We start from the raw sequence: 18,811 nt of genomic DNA, 5'->3' as shown, positions 1-18,811 counted from the left end.
CGATGGGGAGCCAATAGGGGTCGATGGGCAGAGACCTTCTTGGTGTCCTTCTCTATGGCAGGGGTAAACATCTGTAGAAGTATAAATCACTATTCATCAGCCAAACTAATATTGACGGTTGATAATATAAATCCTTATATTCTGTATATATTCTTTATATTCTTCATTATAGTCTATTAAAGTTTAGGTTAGCGAGGTCAGTATAACACAGCTATGCAGCTGTTGTTATGAAATGTCCGGTTCTGGTAGAGGAAATAAATTACGATAACGAGAGAAGATGTCGAACTGAATTCTTTCGGAGGCTTTAATAATCCAATAATGATTAAACCCTAACACGGTTTAATTTCATTCTATAGACAACAATTACATTAAGTTATTGCCCAAATTGCCATTTTGTCTTTAAAATTTAAAGGGTGCAAGCTGGAGGGGCTCCACAGATCAAGGCAGTCCCGCCTTCCTCAAAATGCTGGTCCCTCTGTCCCACCATCATCCATCATTCACCTAGACAACAGCTGCTTAGTGTTTTGTCAGTGGTGTGTCATAACCTGTTTTACTTGTGGTGTGGTGTGGATTTTCTCTGGCTCACCAGCTGTCACCAGCAGCTCGGTCTCCGGCCCTCCTCCCTTCTCCACCCTCACAACCACAGCCAGCTTCTGCTGCCGCTCCAGCTCCCTCAGGCCCTCTGCCATAACCCTCAGGTGTGATGTTGATGCTCACTTTTATCACGTTTAATGAGCGGGCCGCCACTCTGGCCTATCAGCTGTCACCACCTCTACCACTGCTCCCTCTGGGCCTTTGCTACAAGTGCCAGATAAGTTATTCTTCTGCTTGTTATATTGTGGTTTTGAGATGTGTATTGTATTCTTATGTTGGGCTGGCAGAGAGCTTGGAGGGTCTGAGGCCTCAAGGGGGCCGACCACTGAGCACCCAGCAGGCCAGCCTGACAACCCTGTGGGAGAACCTTCTGACTCTATCACACTGTGACTCCGCCTATTCGTTTACCGACTGACCTTTTGAAACCTGGAGATAGGCCTTTTAGCCTTCACCATTGTCGTATGCAACTAAATGCTGCATACAACATTTTTTGATAACCAAAATGTTACAATTATATGGAAAATGTACTCAAAACACTTTCACAATACATATCAGTCACCCATACACACACTGAGTCAGGGGCCTCCTGCCCATGAGGGTCTAAACGTCTTGCCCAAGGCCCCTCTATTGATTAGAGCAGTGTACATCCTCAACTGCTCCCTCCAACATGAAGAGAACTCTGTGGAGGAGTTCGCAGATGACACTCGAGTCATCGGCCGGATCACAAACAATAAGACTTCATAATATAGAGAAATGAACAACCGACCAGATCCGTGTATTTTGCGGCCAACAGATTTTCGTTTTGTAATAAGAAAACCAAAATCAGGAAACACCTCATTTCCCGATTCCCGTTTAGAAATATGAAAACAAAAAATGGAAAATGACCCATTTTCCGTTTTTTGTTTTGATAATAGAAAACAAAAAACGACCCGTTATCTGATTTTCTTTGATGTGCTTAAACATGGACGTCGAGGATTAAAATACTGCGTGGAAATCTTCTTTCTCAATTTCTTGTAGGTTTTTTATTTCACGTTTGTGTTTGACATATTAACATTTCTGTATGACAAGTACAGTTAAAATGTTTGGAATATGTTTCATGTCAGTGTCAGCTGCAGCTGATTGGACCAGAGAGATGATCCGAATGTCTGCTGAGTTCACTACAGTGGTTTACTGCACTAGATGGAGTTTAATCAGCCACTTTGGGCTGCATTCCCAAACAGAGAAGACCGGACCCGGCGCGGCTGTTACCGGCACGGACCCCAGTGATACGCGGGCCGTTGCCGGCACCTGCGGCCAAGCGGTCTTCAGGCCGGCCAAGTTACCGGCCTTACACCGCCATTTTTCTTTTCCTCCGCAGAGTTTAGAAATTTAAATATGCTTAAATTCAGCGGGAAAGCAAGAAAACAATGACACAAACACATGATTATAAACATATTTGTAATAAACAATAAAACTAAAATATGTGTATAAGCAATGTATTTGTAATCACATACGTATCCGTAATACGTCAAACACCGACGTAATCAGGGAGAAAATATGTGTCTAGTCAACGTAATTGAAGATGTGTATTAGTTCTGGGGGAATGTAATTTGTAGGAGACAGGGTTGCAGCACACCACCTCCACACATTCCTCTCTGAAAAACCCTGTGTCGTCCCTAACTTAGTACATAATGCAGTGGCGATATCGCCACAAGACATGCCATTCATTCGGCGTTCTGAAATTCTTCTGGCGGTGAGACTCCTTAATTCATCCTCCAACCTCCATGTATACACTACTGTTCAAAAGTTTGGGGTCACCCAGACAATTTTTCAGTTTCTTCGCAATTTCTCGCGTGAAATAGCCTTCATTTCTAAAAACCAGAATATAATCAAACCCACAAACGTGATGCTCCAGATACTCAACGAGCTTAAAGGAATGCCAGTTTTATAGCTTCTCTCACCAGCAGAACTGTTTCAGCTGTGTAACATCACTGCACAAGGGTTTTCAAGGGTTTGCTACTCATCCATTAGTCTTCTATGGTGATTAGCAAACACAATGTACCATTAGAACACTGGAGGGATAGTTACTGGAAATGGGCCTCTATGCACCTATGTAGATATTTCATTAAAAACAGACGTTTCCACCTAGAATAGTCATTTACCACATTGACAAGGCATATTGTCCACTGTCATACAGCCATAAATAGAAAGCCTTGTAACCCTTTGAAGATCTTCCCTTGTGTCTGGTTGTCGGAGGCTGGCAGGTGGCAGCTCTCTTTGGTCTAAGAAACGTGAGTCGAAAGATGTGCTCATGTGACTGCTCAGCCTCCGCTGGGACGCAGCGGGCTTCAGCTGATAGACGAGCATCTGGGTCACAGGGAACAATGCAGATGCCGATCCCGGTCATGGAATAGTTGCACTTGCATTGTGTGGACTTAATTAAAGGCTCATGACTGAGTGAGTGGTTGGGCAAGAGGACGGGTACACCCGAGGACAGATCCATCGCATATCAGTGAGTGGACTGATGTGTTGGTCTGTTCAGAAGGCCTTCATGCTGGTAGTCACACTCACAACACCCTTCACCAAGTTTAAGCCTCTTGAGGATCTGTCAGTTCCTTCCGACAGGCATTCACAGAAGCCTGTAGGTTCTAAACAAGACCAATAGCTTCCTACACGCTATGGACCCGTTACATACAGCTGACACAGATGGAGAGACTTAAATAACTCAGTGATGAATAATGACAATTTGTCTGCAGCTAGATTCTCTCACATACACATCATCAGTTGTTTTATTAACACTCAGCTACATTTATGATAGCTAAAGTACCTCTTATGTGGTCATCACATATGAAATGACCTGACAGACGTTATTGGTTAATGTTAATGTTAATGTTAAACTCTGGTGTCTCTACTACACATTCCTTCCAAGCGTGTACTCCAATCCATCAACCGTAAAGAAACGTGATGAAATTTGTCAAATAATCTTGGATAGTGCCTTTGTAGATAACCAAAGTCTCTGTAGTAGTGAGTATTGTAAAAGTACACGTATGGAATGCTAGTAGCAATGTGGACTACTTTATTCTTAATTGATCCGATATTCTCTTTATCTTCTGCCAGGGGAGCGAAACCTCTAACACAGTTAGTTTTTCAACAATGAGCCTCTTCATGTTTCCCTCAGAGTGACATTGATGTTTTCGACATAAGGACACACAAAGTATAAACACTATTAGTCTTTTTCCGATGTTAATTCAATAAAGATGTTCCCTCCAGACCTCACTGAAGCACACTTTGAACTATAACGAGGTACCATCATGAATACATCACTTAGCATTGAGGCCGTCCATGCAGTCCTGGGATGCAGACTATCACGTGCTAATTCTTCTCACCACACTGATTGTGCAACAAAACTATTAAGCTCAGCTGGTTTATGTTGCGACGTTGGTCTGGATTCTCACAGTTCATCTCCCTCAACTCTACGTTCTTTCTGCACCCTCAAAGCCCGTCAGCTTTCTGCATTGTTGTCAAGTCTTTTTTTAGTTGACCTCTGCACAGACAAATGTAACTTTTCTCTTCCGTCGGCTGCTGGTTCAAAGAAGATCTGTTATCAGGAAAATAAAGAGCAGTTTCCCAACGTGCTCCTTAACAGCAGCATGTTTCCTCTTTGGGAGAGCATCATATCAAGTTATTTTAGTCAAAAACCTAAAGTCGCACTGTTTATGTCCTTATAATTTATAATAAGCCAATTAAAAAGGGAGATGATGGTATGGACCCTTGCTCCCAGGAAATAACTAATTAATCAATTAAACTGTCTTCTGTTGAAATATAATAAAGTCCCAGTTCAGTCCAGTAAGTTCTCTATCCACAGAAAGCTGCGCTGCCCATTGTTCTCTCATCATTATGGTATTAAGCATGAGCTGTTTATTAATAGTCTGGGTTTGATGGATATAAATAAACCTGTTGTTCATGACCCCCCACACACACACACACACACACACACACACACACACACACACACACACACACACACACACAGCAGGGCCCTGTTTACTGGCCACAGCCTGCAGAGCATGTCATCCTGATAGCAGCAAAGAAGATAAGGCTCTCTCTTACGAGGAGATGCAGCCATAGGGAGAAAATAACCCCTGAAGCTGTTTATTCTCTCTGTGATGAACAGCAGCCCCGTCCTGACACTGTAGGTTTTATAATGCTGGTGTGATATTAAATACAAAATATAAAGTACTTTATTAATCCCCAAAAGATTTTTTTTTTAAATACATGTCAATATTGATGAAGACTTTTAAAGATTACAACTTTTAGGTCCAGAGGTGTTCCCTCGGTGTTGGGGGCGGGGCTTTAATCCCATATGATCATTTATTATTTATTGTATTTTAATGGAATCATGTAATGACATCCCACTTTAAGAGGTTGTGCTATAGAATTACGTTGTCTGCATTGATAAAAAAGAAGCATACTAACTTAAGTTCCTCAGAAAATCTGATAATTGTAGCCTAAAGAGAAAACAACAGTATACAAAAGTGGGCTTCACACTATTTATTTATTGAGTGACCTAAAAACAAGCTATAATGTGATATGTATCTATATCTATATCTATATCTATATATATATATATATACATATATATATATATAAATATATATATATGTATATATATACATATATATATAAATATATATATATATATATATACATATATATGTTATATATATATATATATATATATATATATATATATATATATATATATATATATATATATATATATATATATATCGTTATCGAGATATGAATTGACCGATATTGTGATAGAGGATCATAGCATATCATCCAGTCCTATCTCAGAGTGAATTACTTTTGTATTGTGAAGAATATAGCTCTATTGGAGTGTTCCCATACTGGTAAATAAATGGGATTTAAGATATCCTCAACATATTCTTAGAACTTTTGAAATGTCAATAAACATACAGGAATCCCTTCACCTTATTATATGGTTATTGCATCACAGGTCTTTATCGTTTTTAGTGAAAAACAAACAATCTTAAGTAAGATAATCATGACTCATAATGTCCCTCAGGAAAATATATTTTTTTAAATTTAAACCCTGTGTCTGTTCTTTGTTGCATGATTCCAGTATTTATTTTAAATAAGGCTCTATCTGAGCAGCCGGCTGCAGCGGCTCGGCCCGGCAGCTGCTGGCGTTCAAGTCAGTGGAGGATTAGAGGTGTGATCCCACCGCTGACAGCCCTCTGGATTCCTGGACGCCACAGACACCAGGCCCCCCAACGGACCGGCACCGGGAGGGGCCTCGAGCATGTGGCCCCACATCCTCCCTCATTTAGCTGACATCACCAATACAATTACGACCAATGCCAAAGCATGAACAATGGTTGGAAATACACAGAGGGAGCTGCAATTCACACGGCGGGCCTAGACTATTATCGTAATGAAACAAGCGTTGTGTTTAACATTCAGGGTCTACAAGACTCGATCACATAAAGCAGGGAAGCTGAGCGACAGGGAGATTGTTTTAACTTCATCAAACAGGTGAAGTTTCTATATTTTGACACTTGCATTGATGTTCTCTTCTCATGTTAGAATACATCCATTATTTGTTATTTTGATATTTAATAGTATGAATCTTGTTTTTGTTATATTGTTCTTGTCAAAGGGTTACAGAACACAAGATGTCTTGTAGTTCACTGAATGTGTTGCACATTGAGCCCCACGAGGGTCGACTTCTCTGCGGAGCCACGTAGCCACCCAGTATACTATATTCACTATTGGAAAGCTTAAACATCAACCACTTTTGAGATATTCTGAGGTAAAGGATGTTTTCCCAGTGATCCCAGAAGGTATCTTTGGTCTGTTTAACTTTGTTTAAAGGTAAAATAATTCACAATATCTCCTTTTTTGCCCATAACTTCAATGCTCGGTCTAGCAACATGTAATTTTCTTCTTCAGGTTCACATAAAACGGCAACATGTATTTGAATTAGAATCGTTCAAGAACATTAAACCATAGAAATGATAACGTCCACGGTGAAGGAGAATATATTCACAGACAGAGAAAGACTTCCTGTGATGCTGTTCACCTGGTTTTGGAACAAACACTTACTAGTTGCAGGTTTCAGTTATTAACAGTTGACGCAACTTTTGCAGACATTAATACAATTATATTTATTTAAATTTAAATGGGCACACCAATTAAGTATTTAGAGTTTTTAAATAAATAAATATATAACGCCTCATGCTGTCTGATTTAAAAATATGCATTTCCTTAATTCAGTCAAATATATTAGTGAAGGAAATAGTGAGATAAATATCATTGTTATCATTAATTAACATGAAATGTACCCCTATGGTTGTGGGGAAGCATTTTCATTCATTATAAATGGCTATGACCTCAGCCCACTGACGACCTGTAAACCAAGTGTTCCAGATGGTTTAACCCAAAAGTCGACAAATAAACGGTCTGAGAGGATTTTGATATGTTTTCATAAATTCTACCAGATGTTTTTAAAGAGATCTGTGTTGCATGTCTCCGGTAAATCACATGCTACGGTTCCCCATCAATCGCTCGGCTTCAATGGCAATTGCTTTCCAAGCAGAAAAACAGAGAAGAGGCTTTGTAATGCACTCACATCCTCTGCTTTGTATTGAAGGCTGAGCTTTGTCTTGCATCTGGTCGTAAACGTACACTCATTGGACAGTGCTGCCCTCTAGTGAACTCTTCTAGGTAATACAAGTGATCGGCTCTGATGACCTTTTTCCTTGCCTCCTTGCTTAATGCTCTTTTGTTTGAAATGTACCGTGGAGGATAAAGGATTTACTTTAATACCATGAAAGAAATATATTGGATAGGAGCTTCCTGTCATTTCTTTTTGCACCTTTCCATTATGGTCTAAATGTCTCCAAGTGGCCTTTCATTCACTGAACCGGCTCGACTCCTAAAGTTGTGATGGTGGCGCCAGAAATCCTGGTTCAGAAGTCCATTGTGGGCCGGATGAGTGAGGCTCCAGGTTACTGGCTGGCTCAGACCGATCCTTACTTCGCTGTGGTTTGCTCTGACTGGCAGGAATTTAACCTCTGCTGCCTGCTCGCAGTTCACTGCGTTTGACGCCTTCGACACATTTAAAACACTGTCCTCTGGCTTTGTGCCATCACCATCATTACCCTTGAGCAAGATGTTCAGAATACACTACCCACCGTTCAGACGTCAGAATCAAAAGTATCATGCAACATCAATTTTGCTTTGAACCATGTGTCACGCCTTTCTTCAGATAAGAAGAGAACCAATCATACATATTGCTTCATCAACAAATTGACAAGATCATCAAGAGAACTTTTAATTCTCTATTATTATTTTTACATAAGCCCTTGGATAATTGTCCTTAAGTCACAATAATTACTTACCTTATATTCCCATGTGACTATTTTGCACCTGGGCCGCAGAGTTAGTTTAGGTTCTGTTACTTATCTTATTGTTGTGTTATGCACCTTCAACACCCCTACACACACGCAATCGCACACTCAGCATGGAACCCTGCTGTCTCCATACTATCTCAGGTTCAAACTGCACCATCTTTTCATTAAATACATTGGAGATGTTGAGAATGTTTATCGATTTGGGTCGTGGCTTGTCATTAAGGGTGATGGTGGGTCCCGGAGCCAGACCAGTTGAGAACCACTGCGTTATACCATCTATTCTAGCCAAAGCCACCAGACTCCTTAGACAAAAGCAATAATTTGACCTTCCCATCAGAAGGCACTGCATGGAAGCAAAGTGAAGCATTGATTGATTAGATATAACGTACACTGTTTTTTCCGGTGTGTAATATATATTTTGCAACTGTACACATCAACAAAAGTAGCAACGCATTGTTCACTACCTTTTTGATTCGCTTACTTTAGCGACCCCATGTCTCTGTCTCGTCTTTTGCTACCGGCTGGGCGTTTCAATTTGAAAAGAAAACCAAAAAGGAACACAGATGGAGTCAACCTTTAATGTCAGCAATTTGTATTACAAACTACAATCATTTTAAAAACAACTAGGAGACAAACACGGCCTTTTTTTCTGATCACCAAACTGAACAAATGGGGATTGATTGTGTTTGACAAATGTTAGGGCAGCACACTTTTATCATGACGAAATAACGTTAGAGTGTTAAAGTGTCTGTTAAAGTGACATGTGTGTTTAAGTTAAAGTGTCTGTTAAAGTGACATGTGTGTTTAAGTTAAAGTGTCTGTTAAAGTGACATGTGTGTTTAAGTTAAAGTGTATGTTAAAGTGACATGTGTGTTTAAGTTAAAGTGTCTGTTAAAGTGACATGTGTGTTTAAGTTAAAGTGTATGTTAAAGTGACATGTGTTTAAATAAATAAATGTGAGGTGTGAAGTGATGTGCAAGGGAGTGAGTGGTAAGAAGAAGAAATAGTCCTGAGGGTGAACGGGTCATCCACTAAGTAAATATGGCATGCACCATGCATAGCTGTTTGGACAACAATATGCTCATGTCAGATATTTCACACACGTGTGTGTGTGTGTGTGTGTGTGTGTGTGTGTGTGTGTGTGTGTGTGTGTGTGTGTGTGTGTGTGTGGGTGTGTGTGTGTGTGTGTGTGTGTGTATGTGTATCCCACTGTAAAGCTCTCATGGATTTGCTGTGATGAATCACTATTATATCAAAGCAGAGTTCACCGTGTGAGTTTTTTTTAATACATGAAATAATAAATCACCTAAACTGCAGTGTCAAAGTCGATCCACACAGGGGTAGTCTTGTTTAAACTGAGCAGGGCTGGATTCAATGTCATGCATTTAACTTGGGGATACTTTTTGCAGTCGTTCTGTGTTCCAGGGTCATAGGTCAGGGTCAGACTCAGAACAGAAGCACGGTCTCGCTTTAGGACTCATAATCATGGAGGTTCTTCTCGGAGAACTCAAAATCGAACTTTTCCAAAACTGTGGGAGTCGCCTTCGTCATAAAGTTCTGGTGGGGACTGACAGCAGGTGCAGGGCTGAAATAAACATGTTTTGGCTCAGGCAACAGGGGCCATTGTCTCAAAATCTGCACAAGTTGCATCTATTGCTGAGCTATATATGTATGTATTATATTACATTGCCCTGCAGAAGTGGTCTTATTTGTCCGGTCACTGTGTGAACATTGTTATTTATAGCTTTAGTAAGGGAAGTCCGACTGCAGACAGGATGAGTCAGTGGAGACATCTGAGGATCACTTACAGCTGGACAAGATCTTTCAATGAAAGTCCAAAGTTAGACCTGTAGTTTCCTGTGATCTCACTAAAAAGGAGTCCAACTTGTTGCACCAATTGATTGTTAATTCTGGATTGGTCAAACAAAATGATATCAAACCTGTCTGTGTAGTTATGTAGAAACATTGCCTCAATTTGTTAAACTTTTCCATAGAATAGAGGAACACATCATGTTATTCAGACGTGATGTAACAAATGTAGTGGTTGGTGGATCAAATGCCATCTGTAACTTAACTAGACCCATCAGCCTTTCTGCAAGCAGTTGGAAAGGCAACAGGGCGACATTTAACACTTCCAAACTAGGTCAAGCTTTATTTTTGGACTGACTAAAGGCTGGTTGAAAACAGAAACTGACAGAGGGATGGCAGAGAGTTCAACTCAGATATTTCAGAAATGCAAAGCACAGCAAAGGATGAGACTGAAGCAGATCATTGTATTTATTTAAAGAAATAAAGGGACAGTACACCAAAAGAGGGTAACTTGCCTGATGTTGAATTATACCACTCTTGTTCCGTGTTTAAGTGGTCACAAGATGAAAAATACATGCAACCTTTTGACTAACTGACATCTTTCTGGTGAGCTACTCATCCTCCTCTTTTATTTGCAACACACACATGAACATAACAAACAAACTGAATAAACTGACAGATATACTTTGATTGCAGTTGAGATCCAACAAATACAAGAGGAGACAGCGAATTATCTGTTGGCCAGCACCTTTAAAGCATTAAAGCTGAGGTTAGCAACTTTAACTTGAGATTAATAACTAGATTTTGAAAATATCCCACACGAAAAAAATATGTCTCTCCTTTCAGGTCATGTCTATATTTACCCAAAAAGTAAGACTTTGCTTTTTAATAGGACTAATTTGCCATGGCAAACTAAGTCCCCAGGCTAAAGAAGCTGGTTGCTTTTTGTTAAAAAGACCATTAACTGTATATAGGAAGGGGCAATTTAGCCGTTGCCATCTTGGCTTTTTGCAACCAGATGGTGCTGAGACCAAAATGTTATAATTAACTTTCATGAACTGAAAACATACTGTGAAAAACAATTAAAAAGTAGCTACTCTATTAAGCATACCTAAGATAATGGCTTTATGGTCTGTTTGACTCTAAATAATTTACTAAATAATCATCCTGCTGTATTGAAGAAGACTTGAAACTAGAGATTGAGACATGAAAGTCATGTTTCAATGTTTACTAAGGGAATACATCAAGAGAGAGGTAGACTCATTTTCTCATAGACTTCTATACAATCAGAGGAGTCGCCATCTGGTGGTCAGATGGCGACTCCCTAGAATACCTAGATTATGGTATTCTCTAATTGGCCTCACATTTCAGACCCAGATGTCTGCACTGACTGAAGCGATTGAAACATGTCCATCTTAGAGACAGCTTGGTATCTGGTGTATGTTTTATTAGCATGAAGTGATATACTGTAAATACGTTATGTTATTTTTACCATGATATGAGAAACAGTGTGGTGATATCTGAGCAAGAGGAGAGAAAGGACAGTAAATGTGGACTGTGTGTGTGTTACCATACACTGATTGACAGGGACAGATTGCTGCAACAGCTGAGTCTCAGCCCAGATACAGTACAAAGGTTATTGCTAATAATACACGTGAAAACACTCCTACACACACACACAATTTGACTCATTGCACCTAATTTCACATAATTGTTGTCACTTATTTTGTGACTTTTGCATAACACTGGACCTGTTGGCGCTAGTCAATTTACTCGCAACCTCTGCCTCAGCTGGCAATGGAGACTAAATGAGTCAGAAACCTTGCAATATCCATTATAATGTCAAGGAAGCCAAGTCATTGGTTCAACCTCTCCGTAGCTCTTCAGTAGGAGCAATGTGACACCTTTAAGGCCCAGAAGCATATAACAGGGTGAGAACATGCTCTATGTGTTGGAGGGAGGGTCGTGCGTGAGTGACGGAGAGGAGGCGGAAGACACGGTTACAGCGGAGATAGTTTGATCAGTGGAGGTATTTCTCCTGCAACTTTGACATCTCTCAGGGGGAAACGTAGCGGTGGCCATCGCTGACTGAAACCCAACCCAGGCCGTTGCATTTCGGCAGAAGAAACCAGAGGTGGCCAGTGACAATCATTGCAGGACGAGAGGAAAAAAACAGGGAAGGGGACACGTGGAGAAACTGGCTTTACAAGGTCAGAGAGGACAAAAGCTCAACTGGCAAGAAAAACCAGCAGAGCGACCGCTATGTGTGTTTGGTTGCATTGTTTAGCTGCCGCTTGACTCCTGTGCACTGAAGCAACCAGCATATACGAGCGGTACCGAGTCAGAAGGAGGAGTGCCGACCGGATTGAAGAATTTCCTGGTGGGGTTTCACAGCGTGCACGTATTTGCAGTCTGTTGAATGCTAGGGGCCAGCTGTCTTTTCATACATGTTATACAGCACACTCTACGGATGGCAAAAACTTGCAGCTAACGCCAGTGGACTTCAACTATTTTTTTACAACACGGTCAGCATTCCTGGATTTGGATTTTACCTCAATCAATGCATTAATGGTTCCTCTCTTCAAGCTTTGAAAAGATTTGTTCAGTTTGTTTAGGTTGATTGATTCCAACCAGCCATTGGGACTTCATAGAGTTGTTCTCTTGTACAATAGAAGATATCCAAGGCATCAACTATGTGCATTCTGTACAGGATTACAGACTTAGCACATGAAACAGTACATGCTTTTTAGTCTGAGGTGGATAATCCACACAAACACAGAGTTGCATCCAGAGCCAGCAGCAGTTCACATTCACAGTGAGGTTAAGTTGAGAGAGATCCGGTAAAAGGTTTGGATCTGGGTCCAGATGTTCCTCAACGCGGTGCTAGTTGTCCTGACGGACCTGGCGGCTCAGCTCCTGGGACACACCACCTTCCGGAAGCACTTCCACCTGTTGCTGTCAGTGGTGGTGATGTTCGGCCCGGCATTGAGCTTCTGGGTCTCCCAGCACAGCGTCTTCGCCAAGAGAAGCCACTTCCTCTACAGGTGAGGCTGACTTCCTCTTTACTTCCTGATCACTTGTCTTCTTTTAACCAGTGGTGTTGTTGCGGCAATGAGGCCTCGTTCATACCTGGCTTTAGGACGCTTCCTGTGCTTATAGTCTGCTGGAAATTAAAAGAGTAAGGACAAAATCTAAACAATACAGACTTGATCTATTCCTTGGTGTGTTCCATTTTCCGAACCACTTATCCTCTTTTAGGGGCGCAGGGTGCTGGAGCCGATGCCAGCTGTCAATGGGCAAAGGCAGGGTACACCCTGGATAAGTCGCCAGTCCACAGGGCAGACAACCATTCACACCTACGGGCAATTTAGAGTTCAATTAACCTATGCTGCATGTCTTTGGACTGTGGGAGGAAGCCAGAGAACCCAAAAAGAGCCTACGCTGACACAGGGAGAACATGCAAACTCCACACAGAAAGACCTGCCAGACCAGTATCCGAAGCTTGCCCAGACCGGGATCCGAACCCCAGACCCTTTTGCTGTGAGGTGTCAGTGCTAGCCACTCCATGACCGTGCACCCTAGCGTGCTCCAGGCATACCAAATTGTCCAAGACGTTTGACCCCTGTAAAGGACTTTTTTTCTTTATTTTTTTTAAGACTGCGGATTGAGACAGCGTTGGCACGCAAATGATTATGTAGTTCCGTCTTCCACAAAGGATGTCGGTTGAGAAGGAAGTCGCATACACAACCTCGGATGAGATCTGAGCGATCGGATCTCAATCGCTTCCTCAATCGCTTCCTCAATGCTCATCCTTGGGTGCATTCACACATGTACTTAGAGCTGTCCACCTGTGTTCTGATCACTCAATAGGCATGTTGATGCCAGGTGTGAACACTCACCTGTAACTGTTCAAAGAAAACCTGATCCGATGTGAGATCCTAGGACAGGGATGTCGAACGTTTGGATTGTAAAGCTCAACGAGGAAAATTTTGATTTGGGATTTTGGGCTATACAAAATAAACTGAATTGAATCATTGTGGCTTTCTGTGTCGCATCATCAGGTAACCCAGCATGCTTCGTGTAGCGGATCAGTAGAATGGGACAATGAATGGGAGCAAAGTTTCTCACCAGTCTGGTCTCAGTCTTCTCTGACTCAGTGGGTGTGTGCTGATTAGCACCTAGGTCCTCAGTTCAGGGATTGTGTTCTCATCATGAAGGACTCGTTCTTGGGCTCTGAGGGTGCGTGCACCAAACAAGAGTTAATACAATGACACCAATTTCTCACGATGTTTAACTACTGTCATAATCTCATTTTATTCAATTCATTCCATCAAGTCCAGCATCCTCCAATCTAAAACATTTCTTCTCTCCTTCCTCTAGGATGTTCCTGCGCTCTGGTTGGGGCTGGACCTGCATCTTTGTTGGCTCCTTCGTCTTCCTCCTCTCCTTCTCTGTTCGTCGCTCTGTCTCTCTCTCCTTCCGCCACCTCTCCCGGCTCGGGGTGGCTGGCGGGCTGTGGCTTGGTTTCTGCAAACTCCTGGACCTTCTGGAGAACGCCACCGGGAGCTGCTACGAACCTTTACTGGGCGGTCCAGAGGTTGCCAACAGCCAGCCTATGTTGGTGCTGCGAGAAGGGGAGAGTAAGTCCGTGTGCCTCAAGGCTGGGATGCTGTGGAGGGGGTATGAAGTTTCAGAAGATGTTTTCCTCCTCTGTCTCTGCTGCCTGCTGCTAGCTGAGGAAACCGCCGTGTTTGGCCCTTATCTGAGGCTGGGTGGGATCTCAGGTGCCCCTCTGAGGATCCTCTTCCTGTTCTGTGTTCTCCTGCTCTGGCTCTGGCTCTTTCTGCTGCTCTGTCTCTTGGCTTACTTCCCTCAGTTCCCCACTCAGCTACTAGGGGGCGCTCTGGGGTGCCTGAGCTGGAGAGGACTGTACCAGGGATGGTATCGCCAGGGGGCCAGCTGGTATTGCCCTGGGAGGCCCGGACTGGGACTGCTCAACACCAAGACCAGCAGTACTGAAGCGGAGGAGGCACAACAGAGCCTCAATAACTGCAATTAACTGAAACTTAACAATGACACAGATGCATAAAATAATGAGCTCTTTGTGGTTATTTGGAAGCGACTGAGATGACCTGTCCATTTGTGTTAATTGTCTCTTGTAACAGTAAGACCAGATATCCTAATGAAACTTGGAACAAAAAAATGGACTACTCAAAATCTGTGTAGTGTAAGAAAAAGCAGTAAATACATGCTAGAGTTACCAAAAGGCTTGGGGCATCATGACAGGGAGTCCCAGTAGACATGGACGCATTATGAGCCATTGGGCCCCGGCACATCTTTCCTAAATCACAGACTTTAAAGTTGTTGTTTTTGTCTGTCTTTGTAGTTTTCTTTCACTTTCTAATCACGTTGGTTCTTTTGTTGCTGTTTTGCATCTCTTTGAAGTTGCTTTGCCTCCTTTACAAGGTTATTATGAGTCTCTTTGTAGTTGGTCTTTATCACTGAAGATGTTTGCCTCTTTACAATGTCATTATGATTCTCTTTGTAGTTGATCTTTGAAGTTATTTTTCCTCTTTACAAGGTCGTTGCTCCCATTTATAGTTATTGGGCCTTTGTCAAATATGGCAATTGAGTAATCCATCCATGGCAGTTTATGATAATCCACAAGACAGAAATCCTGTCACTTAGATACAGGCTGAAAATGTTTAAGAACCCCACACTTAACTAAACTACATCTTGTTTATAATGCAGAGGAAAACAAATACTTCGTCTATCACCTTGTACTTCTGACTCTGCTCCTTCCTTGCAACGAATAAATGTTCCTGTTTTAATGATTTTACTCCGATGGGTCGAGTGAATTTTTCTAATAGTTAGCGTACATATATGGTTGGCAGAAATATGTTAAATTGTTTCCTAAAACAATTAACTGTTCAACACACGTTTATGAAATTTACACGATTTGTTCAGTAAGATAATCTTCACAAATTAACACTTTTGTTGCGTGAATACAATCGCCAACAGTAAAAAGCTAATAATAGGCTATAAAACAAACTACACCAGTCACATGACTTCATGCAAACCCGCAGTTATACCCAAAGACGCCGGCAAGAAAAATCACTTTGCTGAAAAGACTGAACACCATTTTCCACCTAAATTTGTTTTATTGATAAAACGTCTCCACAAAGAAAATATATACAAAGCATCAGCATTCAAACAGCAGAAAATAAATGCTGCCTGGACGTCTGTGAAACGGCTCACTTTCTGCGTCAGAGCACTGGGAGGTCGCACTATCCGGATATTAAACAAGACGACATTGAGCTCATTGTCTGGAAAATGTTGATAAACAACATCTGTGATTGATTCTTACTGTTGGTTGAAGTCAATGCCATTATCTTTCCATACTTTTACGTCTTTAACAAAAAAATTCCTTCATCAAAAAAAAATGAAAAATAAGAAAAGACATCCTGTATAAACCAGGTCAATTTAAGGACCATCATAGATTAAAAAGGAACTGCATGGCAAATGATAAGAAAGGCAATATTTGTACTTTTGAAGCTCTTGCTGGTGTCCCCCATTTCATCATGGATCACATGATAGTATGTTCCTTAGTGATATCGGCAAATGGTATAATATTGGACAAGAATACTTCAGTGCGTCATCCCAAAACTTGTAGCTCTGGTTTATAAACAGTGTGCACTACACGTCACTGATTATTTAATTTTTTTTTAATATTACCAACATGGTAAACATTAAAATCAAGTGAATAATTGTGTGTACTTTTGAATATATGAACATCTGTGTGTACTGAGGCAGTGAGCTGAAGCGGGACCTTTTAAAGGTGTTCATGGGGTGTTTCATAGTGGGAAGTACAAAATCCTACTTAAAAAAAAAGAAATATTTAAGCTTTAGGGAGGGATCAGAAGAAGACCTATCAGGAGAGGGCGGGGATAGGGGAGTTAACAGAGTCCAGGGGTTCCCAGTGAGAGCTCATCATGGCGTCGTAGAGCTCCTCGCTCCGCTGCATAAAATCTTTGTTCCACTGCTCCACGTCACATTCAGGAATGGGCTCTGTAAAACACAGAGCAATGATTTATACACATTCACGGTGTCAGAAGTAATAAAAAAAAACTGTCTTGATGGCATAGTAGTTTAGGAGATAGTGATGGGCAGGGCCCCGCTGAAGTTAAGGGTCATCTGTGAGGTCTTTACTGCGACTTACTACCATTACATACTGTATGTAACAGAAATAACCAGCTGTGTTAGATATGGAAATGTCAGTTTCAAGCTACGAGCACGTCCAGTATGACAATACAAGGCAGCAGAGAGGATTCCTAAAATCCAGATGTGACTCAGCAAAGCCAATGAATTTTTGGTTCAATGTTTGAAGGTCTCTGGCCAACACAGGCTGAACTAAACGGGGAAGTACAATAATCGTTTGTTTGCCACAGAGCTTGTTTTCTGCCATAACACACGTAAGAATCCATTGGCTTTTTCTTGAGAGAACCAGTGTGATGCTAACGTCCGGGATGGTATTTTCATAATAAAAAGGGTCTTACCTTCTGAATTATCCTCGTCTACATCTCCGCCTTCCTCATGACTCTGCTGGGGAAGACATGAAACACTGGGAATTATTTCTGAAAACATGGAATTATACCATAGGACCAGAAAGGTATACAGCCAATTCTGGAAACAATAGTTAAAGAAACACCTTGAATTTGTTTCTGTTGTTACACCTTTGTGTGTAAATATGGACAATTCTTGTTTTCAGGAGCTTTTCTTTCCAGAATGTAGAAATGACTGTCACAGACTAATTAAGCCCCATTAAGATCAGAAGTAGCCTTTGTTTACAATGAGATGGAAGCATTTTGCCGTAGTTTGAAATAATCTAGCTCATAATCGACCTGAAGGGATATTGATACAAATTATTATTCTGTTCCCCTCGCTAACATCCTGGTCCAATCGGTCACTCTACTCCATCGCGCATGGGTGTCAAAGGTTTCTCCTCACCTCCACAGCTCCCGACGTGTCAGTGGGTGGCATCCCCATGGGAGGTGGCGGCACCGCGTGGCCTGGTGGCGGGTACCCATAGGGCCCGTAGCTGTAGCTGTAGCCACTGCCGTAGCCGCTATTGTAGCCGCTGTTGTAGCCGCTGTACTGGTCATAGCCGCCCCACTGGGAGTAGTAACCCGCCTGACCCCCGTTGCCCTGGTTGCCATAGTAACCGGACTGAGACTGGTTGTAGTTGCTGTGGAAATTCTGGCCCTGGCCCCCGTGGTAGTTGCTCATCTTTTGGCTGCAACACAAGAAATAAAACAGTTCCATTAACACTTGAAGAAAACTTGGTGAGGGGCTCGTTTACTAAGATCAGGTCTTTCATTTCGGATCTAACTAACAGATCGTATATCAGTCAACCCATTATAGTTCAAGCAAAGGCATCTCAATCCAAAACACGAGCAACGACAAGAGAAACACAAAACTAAATTGAAGAACTGTGTGGCTTTTGGGGCAGGTTTTAGGCTTCTGTTTCATATTTGACAGGAATGCCATGTACAGTGCAGTATCTGAGATGACGATTACTGACAAACGACCGCTTGAGTACAATTTTAAGTATCAAGTACTACACTATTCCTGACACTGTAAACGTTATTTAAAATACTACTTTGTAATATGTTTTATGTTGGGCTTTAATATGTGGAGTTATTTTTAAACTTAAATTAAGGACCAAAATATCTGCTGAAAATCAACTCACATTCACCTAATGTTGCACGGTATACCGACACTAAAAAAGTACCACGCTACCATTACGTTAAAAACGATATGATTTTGCATATTTTAAGTATTGATACTTTCTCAAACTAGCGTGCACCCATATACAGCCACGAGTAGCATTAGCCTCGTTTGACTACAAGCATTTATGATTATGAGGTCAGAATGCACACAAAACTGTACCAAATAAAAACACAATTGCAGCAAAATGGTGACATGCT

At 41.6% G+C, this 18,811-nt stretch overlaps 2 protein-coding genes across 3 annotated transcripts in view; one reads left to right on the top strand and one right to left on the bottom strand.

Moving 5' to 3' along the window:
- The first annotated feature begins 11,785 nt into the window (after window positions 1-11,785).
- fitm1l (fat storage inducing transmembrane protein 1, like) lies at window positions 11,786-15,663 on the top strand. The gene is made up of 2 exons (XM_068571174.1): window positions 11,786-12,868; window positions 14,205-15,663. The coding sequence occupies exons 1-2, from the start codon at window positions 12,690-12,692 to the stop codon at window positions 14,881-14,883; spliced, it is 858 nt and encodes a 285-aa protein (XP_068427275.1). The 5' UTR covers window positions 11,786-12,689; the 3' UTR covers window positions 14,884-15,663.
- A 312-nt stretch (window positions 15,664-15,975) lies between these two features.
- trnau1apb (tRNA selenocysteine 1 associated protein 1b) overlaps window positions 15,976-18,811 on the bottom strand; it is a 9,427-nt gene continuing 6,591 nt past the window's right edge. The window contains exons 7-9 of one of the 2 annotated variants that reach the window (XM_068571489.1): window positions 17,832-18,117; window positions 17,381-17,426; window positions 15,976-16,892 (exon numbers count right to left, since the gene is read on the bottom strand). In XM_068571489.1, coding sequence (XP_068427590.1) covers window positions 16,756-16,892; window positions 17,381-17,426; window positions 17,832-18,117 — 469 coding nt within the window. In that variant the 3' untranslated portion in view covers window positions 15,976-16,755. The remainder of the gene's footprint in view (window positions 16,893-17,380; window positions 17,427-17,831; window positions 18,118-18,811) is intronic. The other variant, XM_068571490.1, reaches the window with a different exon arrangement.

This window comes from Clinocottus analis, unplaced genomic scaffold (assembly GCF_023055335.1).
Source record: "Clinocottus analis isolate CAN_PGR_092001 unplaced genomic scaffold, fCliAna1.0.p SCAF_11, whole genome shotgun sequence".
NCBI lineage: Eukaryota > Metazoa > Chordata > Actinopteri > Perciformes > Cottidae > Clinocottus > Clinocottus analis.
Note: the sequence above shows the minus strand (reverse complement) of the source record. Positions and strands in the feature narration are given on the sequence as shown.

Excerpts from the sequence above, each read along its gene's own strand:
- fitm1l (XM_068571174.1), top strand. The coding sequence starts at position 12,690 with ATGTTCCTCAACGCGGTGCTAGTTGTCCTGACGGACCTGGCGGCTCAG. Across the intron at positions 12,869-14,204 it reads AGAAGCCACTTCCTCTACAG|GATGTTCCTGCGCTCTGGTT; the intron begins GTGAGGCTGACT and ends TCCTTCCTCTAG.